We start from the raw sequence: 9,830 nt of genomic DNA on the forward strand, positions 1-9,830 counted from the left end.
TTCTGTCTACAGAGATGATATATTTGAATGAGGCTTCTGAAGATAAAGAACCCATACTGTCAATTTCCTGGGACTTTTAAATCAGCTGGTATATTATTCTGCATGCAGTATAAGAACTAAATCAGCTGGTATATTATTCTGCATGCAGTATAAGAACTAGAATGTATTAACCTTTACTGTATTCTAGTACCTGTTTTAGTGTTTCAGTTCCTTTCTATAAATTTACTGTGGGACCTGCTTCCTTACTGATGCAGTTCAAGTTTGTGTCAGCCAGCTGTGATTGTAATTCTTGAAGTAAAATGCTTTACATTTGTTCTTTCTGTTTGATTCAGGTGTAACATTTTAACCATCTTTTCTTTTCATGACTTTGTTTCTGTGCAGTACATCCCAGTCAGATTATTTGACCCAGCTAGTCCATACTGCTGTTTATGCTCTGTCCAAGCCTCCTCTCTTCTCTCCTTTTCTCAAAGCACCATTGCATCAATCTATTCCTTTCCCACTCATACTTGCCAGCTCACCCTATTTACACAATTTGCTTAAACTACTAATGGTAATGAGTTCTGTTTTCTCACTGCTCTTTGTGTAAAAATGTTACTTCAGCATTTCCTATTAGATTTCTTGAGTACCTTATATTGATGCCTTCAGTTATGCTATTTTCCACAAGATGGAAAATTATCTCTTCACACTTATCAGAATCTTTTGTATCCTTAAATATCTTTTCTTGTGTCACTCTTCAGCTTTCTCTTCAGAAAAGAGAACCCACCCTGTTGATTGATTGTTTTGTGATATGCTTTGCTGTATGTTTGTAATACCATTCCTCTCGATCTTCTCTGGACCTCTCCAATGTTTATGTATCCTTTTATTGATATAGCCACCTACATGCAGTATTCTACATGTTGCTTTAGTAATGTTTTTTAAAGATTTAGCATAACTTACTCATTTTCAATTCTGTCTCTGTGGAAATAAAGCCCAGTGCTTGGTTTATATTTTTAAAATGTCTTTGCAAACATGGGACACAACTTTTAGTGATTGATACCTCTGTACTTTGAGATTTCTTTATTCCTCTTCCAACAGGCCTGCTCTTTCCATGTAATAAGGGACTTCCTGTTCGTACAGAAGTACACCACTACACATCTGTGCTGAATTCATTTGTCTAATGTTTTCACATTCTGCAAGTTTGTTATCGTTATTTTGTAACTTCGATCATAAGATATCAGAGCAGAATTGGGCCATTCAGCACATTGAGTCTGCTCCACCATTTATTCTTAGCTGATGTATTTCTCAACCTCATTCTCCTGCCTTCTCCCTTTAAGCCTTGATCCCCTTATCTCCATCTTAAGTACACTCAATGACTTGGCCTCCACAAACTTCTGCAGCAATGAGTTTCACAGATTATCCACCCTCCAGCTGAAGAAATTCTCCTCATCTCATTTCTAAAGTGTCTTCCCTTTACTCTGAACCAGTGCCTTTTGGAGCTAGTCTCCTACTATTGGAAATATCTTCTAGTCGACTCTATCCAGGCCTCTCAGTATTCTGTAAGTTTCAATGTCATCTTTCTAAATTCCATCGAGACCAGACCCAGGGTTTCTCCTTTTGAGAAGCCCTTCATTTCCTGGATCATTCTGAGAAACTTCCTCTGGAATTTACTTTCTCTTGATTATGCACCCAGTCTTATCACTTATAAATTTAGAAATTGTGTTTCTTGGATTTAAATGTTCAAATTGTGAATAGTAATGGTCCTAGCACTGATCCTGATGGAGTAGCATTTCCCACCTTCTGTCAGTCTGCCACCTTCATTCCATCTCTGTATTCTAAATTGAAATGAGCCAACAATGCGTTATGCAGCATGATCCTTATAATTTATTATGGGCAACATTGTCGAAGAACTTTTGAAAATCTAAGTAAATTTCAGCTGTATAACTGTTGCCCACTGTATTATCTCCTAACCAAGGTTGATCACCAGGATTTTATTGTTAGAAATCCATCCAACTGAAGCATAACTTCCCTATTTCAGTATTCACTTGCCTATGTGATAAATGATAATATTCTATTTGTTTTCCTAGTTACCTGTAGTACAGCGTACTAACCTTTAGCAAGGTCCAGATTCTTCTGCACCTCAGAGTTCTGCAATCTCCCACCATTTAGATTGCATGCTTTTTAAAAAGCATCTTCATGCCAAATAGAACAGTTTAACATCTTACCATATCACACCCTGTTTGCAACATCATTGCACACTCAGTTAACCTATTTGTACCATTTTGTAACAAAAAATGGAAATGCTGGAGAGAATCAGCGGGTGTGGCAGTGCATGAAGAGAAATACAGTTTAAAGTCTGTACATCCTCTGAACTTACTTTCCTCCATACCTTTTACGTCATCAGCAAATTCAGGAACATACCTTCATTCCCTTCATGTTTATATAAATTAAACTGTAGAGATCCCAACAATGGCCATACCACTTTTTTGAAATTTGCCAACCTAGAACAAGCCCTTTGCACCTACTCTCTGCTTTCTGGAAGCCAGCCAATCTTCTGTCTGTGCCAACATGCCATGAGCTTTTATTTTCCACAATAACCTTTGTTTTGGAATCTGATCATATACTACCTGGATATCTAAGCATAGTGCATCCATAAAGTGCCCCTTTATCCGTGGTATATGCTACCTCTAAAGAACACTGATAGACTGATCAAAAATGATCTCCCTTTAACAGAAAAAAGGTTGACTCTGCCTGATTACCTTGAGTTCATCTCAGGGTTTTGCCATAACATTTTTATTAATAGTTTCTATATTTTCTCTATGATGGAAGTAAGCTAACTGACCTGTAGTTTCCTGCTGTCTGTGACCCTCCCATTTTGAATAAAACAGGTGCATTTGCTATCTCATGGGACTGTCCCTGAGTCAAGAAAGTTTTGAAAAACTCTAAAATAAATCAACTTTAAAATCAACTGTTTCTTTAGCCACTTCTTTTAAGATTGAGGATGCGGTCCATCAGGACCCAGTCACTCCAACAGTTTACTCACTACCTTAGTAGTGATTATGGTTTTACTGAGTTTATCCCTCCTTGCCATATACGACATATTGCTTCTGGGATGTTCCTTCTATCTTGTATGGCATCTGTGAATTCCCGGTTTTAGTTGCAGTACCATTGATGACCCTGTCTTTAGATGCTCAGATTCTAAGCTCTGAAATTCACTTCACTACATCAGTCACATTTCTCCCTCACTTTCCTTCTTTCAAACATTCTTTAATTTCTTTATTGATATGGTCTTTGATCATTTACCTAGTCTCCTTCCATTGGTTGTTGTCATATTTTGTTTTATAATGCTCCTGTGAAGCACCATGGAATGTTTCATTTTGTGAAAGCACTATACAAATATAATTTGGTTACTTGGTTGACAGTTATTTAATACCTATGTTTTGATAATTTTAAAAAATACAATACTTGTGCATTGAGATAAAATTTAGTATAGGTTTGCTTTTTAGGTCAAATGTAGGATTACATTTCAGCACAAAGCTGAGTATTATTTGCGATTTTTGAGAAGATTTGTAGCTCAGCTTGAGGTTCAGGTGTAAGTTTGCTTGCTGAGCTGGAAGGTTTCTTTTCAGGCATTTCGCCACCATGTTAGGTAACATCAGTGAGCCTCCGCTGAAATGCTGGTATTCTATCCCACTTTCTATGTATGTGTCTTGGTTTCTTAAGGTGTGTGATATCATTTCCAGCTCTTTCTCTGAGGTTGGTAAATGGGGCCCAAATTGATGTGTTTATTGATGGAGTTTGGTTTGAATGCCAGGCTTGTAGGAATTCCAGTGCATGCTCTGTTCAGTTTGTCCCAGGATGGATATATTGTCCCAGCTGAAGTGATGTCCTTCGGAGAAGTTCTGAAGCCCGGAGAACTTCAGACCTGTGTCTATAGGAAAGTAACACACACACAGACCAGATACTTAGCTACAGGAGCAATCACCCCGACATTGTTTAAATGGGCCACAACATACTGTAGCACCTAGGAACTATGAGCAGCAGAAGAAAAATACCTATACAGTATATTCAAAAGAATGGATACCCAATAAACATAGTCCACTGATTCCGAAACAACAAACAAACAGACACAATGTGCCCAGAAACTCAAGGCACATGGACGTACATCAAAGACATTTCTGAAATGACTTCCAAACTACTCCGACCCCTTGGCATCATGGTAGCCCACAAACCTATCACAATGCTTAAACAGCAGCTGATGAACCTAAAGGAGCCTATACAAACAACCAGCAAAACAAATGTCATTTACAAAATACCATGCAAGGACTGTAGCAAACACTACATCGGGCAGACAGGATAAAAACTAGCCACCAGGCTACATGAACACCAACTAGACACAAAAAGATATGACCCGCTATCACTAGTATCCTTATATACAGACGAGGAAGGACATCACTTCAAGTGGGACAACAGATCCATCCTGAGGCAGGCTAAATAGACATGCACTGGAATTCCCAGAGGCCTGGCAATCATACCCGAACTCCATCAATAAACACATCGATTTGGACTACATTTACCAACCTGTGAGAGAAAGAACTGCAAGTGATATCACCCACCTTAAGGAATCAAGACACATAAATAGAATGTGGGACATAACCCCAGCGCTTCACTGGAGGCTCACTGATGATGGTACCTTGCATGGTGACGAAACGTCTGAAAAGAAACATTTCAGCTCAGCAAGAAAACTTAGAGCCTGAACTGACTTTTGTTCCATGTAAAATTCTGATTCAATAGCTTGAGGCACTTGGATTATTTAGGATTTTCATTCAATGTGAGTGGAGGCATGTGGTTTTATGCTGACTGCCAGCAATAACATTGGTATTTTCCAAATGTTGTTGACATGCACCATTCTATTCACAATCGTAAAGTGATTAAATGACCCCATTTATTTTTCTGTTTCAACAACGAGTTCACAGAAATACAGCTGATAAACTACTAAAACATACTGACAAGTAATTGAAGATTTGAGAATGAAAGCAGGACCTGAGCAGCTTCACAGATACTTATAAATGTTTGTGGTTGGTAAGCAATGATTATCCCACATCCCGTTAAATAATATGGGATAGATCCTTCAAAGCAATCCTTTTTATTTAAAAACTGTCTGTTATGACATTGTTCATGGCCACTTAAAGGAAATGGATGGTTTCTTGACTTTAGGAAGAATGTGGCAATGAATTTCAAATTGTGCCAGTGTATTTTAACTAAGTTATACATTTTAAATGGTTACAATTGTGACTTTTCATATTTTTATTTTTTGCAGACTTTTTGCTCAGTCCTGTTCAGTAAGTGCAAGAGAAAGAAAGAAAAAAACTTTGGAGTCTGAGAGGTAATAAATTTCAGTTTGGGATTTTTGAGAGCTACTCTGGACTTATACACATTGCCATTACCTCAGTGTTTACACCCAGAAGTAGAAGTAGGCTATATTACATTTGAGAGCTCAAAATAATCCTTTATCAACGGCTCCTTTCAAGATTTCTTGAGGATTAATGTTTGATTTTCGGAGATTTTTTTTTGGTTTCAGTGATTCCTTTTTCATTAGGTAATGCAGTTACTTAGTAAAAATGCTTGTGTTAATGAATATGAGATTTGAACTCTCAGAAGAATCAGAATAATTTATCATTATATCCAAGAAGCATCACTGTTCATTAAACAATGTCGACACTGCACAAGGCAAGTATTAATTTCCTGGACACAATTGTATTTTTAATTGGCACAAGTCAACAAGCAGAAAGTGCTCTTCTAAAAAAAAACCTCTGCTATATGGAAAAGGCTACCAAGCTAAACATACTTTCTACAGACTACTGAGATGATAGCTAAAATAAAAGAATAATGCTGGAGATCAAAAATAAAAACAAAGTGCAGGAAAAACTCCGCAGGTCTGACAGCACCTGCAGAGAGAAACAGAGTTAATGCTTCAAGTCTAATGATTTTTCTTTAGAACTTAACTTCATAACTCAACTGCACATGTTTGACTCCAACACAGCTCTGCATATTTAAGAATTCATAGCATGCAAGATGCTTTGAGGTGTGGCACCGTGGAAATCCAAATTGTGACAAAATAAAATTAATCAGTATTAAATTTCATCATTGCCAGTGTTCATTATTGTCATATACACTATATTTTCCCCAAAATTGTAGCTTCTGAACCCACGTAATTTTAATCTAAACTGACTGATGCAACTCACCTTCCAACCTTGGGCTTGCTCTCTTCCTTATTTACTGCTGACAGATTAATAGTAAGGCTCTTAGCAGAAAACATGGATGAGAAGCAACCTGTGATTGGCAAGTGACTCCTCACTATTTCCTCTCATTGTATTTGAGAGGCCTGGGGGAATATTTTCCTGTGGTTGCGCGTTACTGGATGCAACTGCTGCCTCATGTATTTTGAGAACTGTTGCATGACTGTGTTTTATCCTTTGCCAAATTTCATTGAATTTCAATCTGACTTGTTGTTCATTTTAGGACACTTTAATTGCAATTATCAAATTATTCAACTTTTACAATACTGCATTTGTACACTGGCAAATGTTAAATTATTTGTAATACAATAAGAGGAAACCAATTATTCTGTCCAATTTCATGTAATTAATAACACAGATTTTGCTTTACTTTACAATTATTAAATTAAAGCTGGGAAAACAAATTACTGTTCCTTGCAAGCATTTTGAAGTATCCCCAGATCTGTGGAACAAGTACATTGTACAGGATCAATCTGTTCATGAATGAACTTTATTTTTAACTCCGGTTGCACCAAACTTTTGTTTTAATTCATTTGCCACTCTTTCCTCTGCAGATCTCATATTAATGTATTTAAAATAAATGTCCCAATATACAGTATTGTACAAATGTACAATGGATAGCATAATATGCTGTTAACAATGGAAACATTAAAAAAAAACACATTTTGGCATCATTTTATTTGTGCTTGCTGTCCTTGGCTTATAAAAAAGAGCAACACTCAGTTGGTTTAGGCTCCTAATTGCTTTCTATTAATCTTTTGTAGCACCATATTCCTGTATAGTGAGGAGAGGATAGTTCGTAAGAAATAGGATCAAGAAAAGGCCATTTGACCTATTAAGTGTGCTCCACCATTTAGTAAAATTATGGCTGATCTACTTGTGGACTTGACTCCACTTTTCTGCATACCCAATATCCTGGACTTTCTGGAACATAAAAAAGTTGCCTAACTCAACCTTTGAATATATTCCACAAGTTAACTTTCACTGCTTTCCAAGCAAATCCCAAAGATTAACAACTCTGAGAGAAGAAACTTTTTTTATCTCTGTCTTAAATAAGACCTGATATTTTTACTGTATTCCTTCGTTTTGGATTCGCCCACAACGAAAACATTCCTTTAGCATCAAATCTGTGAAAAGTCTTGATCTAATTTTGCAGTAAGATCACTACTCCTTTTTCTAAACCCCAATGAGCATTGACCCAACCTGCTGAACCAATCCTCCTAACATAATTCCATCATTGCAGGAATCAACCTAGTAAACATTCTCTTGGTGTGACCTCAACTATTTACAATCTATCAGTAATTTGGATGAAAGGACAACATGTATGGCTGCTAAATCTGCTCATGGCACAAGCATATATAGTGAAGTAAGTTGTGAAGATGAAATAAGAGTTCAAAAATGAATATAGATTGAGTGGACCAAAGTTAGGCAGATGGAGTATTATATAGGAAAATGTGAACTTGTCCACTTGGGCAATTAAGAAAAGCATGTTATTAAAATGGAAAGAGTGAAATACTGGTGCTGCGAGATCTGCATAACCTAGAAGAAGAACTTTAAAAACAATTAAAATGCAGGGCCAAAGTCAAGTCAAATAGAATGTTGGTTATTACAATGGAAATGGAATAAAAATGAAGTAGGGGATGTTTTAGTGCAAAAATATAGGATGGTGATGAGGCCATACCTGAAGTACAATTTTCTTTTCCTTATTTAAGAAAGAATACACAGTTTAGAGAAAATTCACTTGCCGATTACTGAGATGAGCGGGCTATTCAATGAGGAACAGCTGGACACCTTGACCTTCTATTCATATCTCTGAGATTGGGAAGTGATTTGTTGCAATATTAAAGATCCTGGGAGGACTTAAAGTGGATTTTGAAATAATGTTTCCACTTGTGGGTGACACCAGAGCCAAGAGGCCACACTTAAAAATAAGGGGTCTACCATTTAAGATGCTACAAATGCGAATTTGTTTTTTAAAATTAGATTCCCAACAGTAGGGAAACAGGCCCTTCAGCCCAACAAGTCCACACTGACTCTCCAAAGAACAACCCACCCAGACCCAGACCCAGACCCATACCCCTATCCTACATCTACCCTTGACTAATGCACCTAACACTGTGGACAATTTAACATGGCCAATTCACGTGCCCTGCACATCTTTTGGATTTTGGGAGGAAACCGGAGCACCCAGAGGAAACCCACGCAGACACGGGGAGAATGTGCCAACTGCACACAGATAGTAGCTGAAGCAGGAATCGAAAACTGGTGCCTCGTGCTGTGAGACAGCAGTGCTAATCACTGAGCCACTGTGCCACCCCAGAGTTTTGAGTGTCCTGAGACTATAGATTTCTCTTGCCAGAGTGTGGTGAAGGTAGATCTGTTGAATATTTTTTGGCTGTGAAAGATTCTTCACAATTAGCTGGCAGGCAATAAGGTGTACTGGAGACCACAATAAGATAAGCCATGATTTTATCAAATGGTGGATTACATGTGTCAAATGTAAAAATTCAGTTTTGAGACTCTATGAAGTAATGAACTGTCACGTTCTGGAGGCATTTTGGTCGCTTAATGAAAAGTATTAACTCCAAGTAAAGCTCCTGATGAAATGGGATCACTGAACATTGACATGAAACTAACACTGACATATTGGCAATATTATGGTCACCATTCACACGTTCACTGATAGTTTACTCTTGTTCTGGCATTCAAGTGAACCCTATTTCAAAATTTGGAGGTGCCAGGGAAATTCCCTCCCAATCAGGGAACACTTCAGCAGTCAGGGACATCACAAAATGATTACAGTGGAAACTCAATTATCTGAACGTGATGGGCAGGCACTATTATGTTCGGATAATTGATTATTGGGAAAACCAATTAAATGCCTTTCCTCTGGGGCTTGGAGTTTTTAAAGTCTGCTCCCTATTCAGGAGACTGCAGCAGCGCGCGAGACCCTGCCCCCAACCCGGTCCAATCCCGCACCCTACTCTCAACCCGGTCCAATCCCACGCCCCCACCCCGTCCAATCCTGCTACCCGCCCCCTGCCTCCATTCCTGCACCTACTCCCCAAAACAGTCCAACCCTGCTCCCCATCACTGTCCAATCTCACCTTCCGCCGCCCCCCTCAACCCGGTCCAATCCCGTCCCACAAACTGGTCCACCCCCTGCCTCCAACCCCTCACCCATCCCAGTCCAACACCGCACCTCCCCCACCTCCACACACACACACCCCACCCCCCCTCTGCTCCCAACCCAGTCCTGATCTGCTCACTGCACCCCAACCACGTTCAACTCCTGCATCCCAACACTGTCCAAAGCCACCTGCCTCTTCGGGGCATCCAGACTGTACACCAAAAAGAAAACTGCTGCTGCTTTTGCCTTTGTGGGGTAAGTATCCAAATAACGCGCGCACATGCAGCCACAGCTACACACACATATGCGCGCGCGGCCCCAGACACACACACATGCGCGCGCGCGGCCCCACACACACACACACACACACACACACACGCGCGCGCGCGGCCACACACACACACACGCGCGCGCGCGCGGCCACA

General features: G+C 39.2%; 1 protein-coding gene across 4 annotated transcripts in view; it reads left to right on the plus strand.

Annotated features, from left to right (window-relative positions):
• The window catches only part of lrch2 (leucine-rich repeats and calponin homology (CH) domain containing 2), a 163,324-nt gene that overhangs the window by 98,544 nt on the left and 54,950 nt on the right, over window positions 1-9,830 (plus strand). For all 4 annotated transcript variants that reach the window (XM_043704469.2, XM_043704471.2, XM_043704470.2 and 1 more), the window contains one exon: window positions 5,297-5,362. In XM_043704469.2, the coding sequence (XP_043560404.2) occupies window positions 5,297-5,362 (66 nt within the window). The remainder of the gene's footprint in view (window positions 1-5,296; window positions 5,363-9,830) is intronic.

Source organism: Chiloscyllium plagiosum, unplaced genomic scaffold (genome assembly GCF_037043375.1).
Source record: "Chiloscyllium plagiosum isolate Xiang-an unplaced genomic scaffold, Cpla_swu_hap1 HiC_scaffold_11, whole genome shotgun sequence".
Lineage (NCBI taxonomy): Eukaryota > Metazoa > Chordata > Chondrichthyes > Orectolobiformes > Hemiscylliidae > Chiloscyllium > Chiloscyllium plagiosum.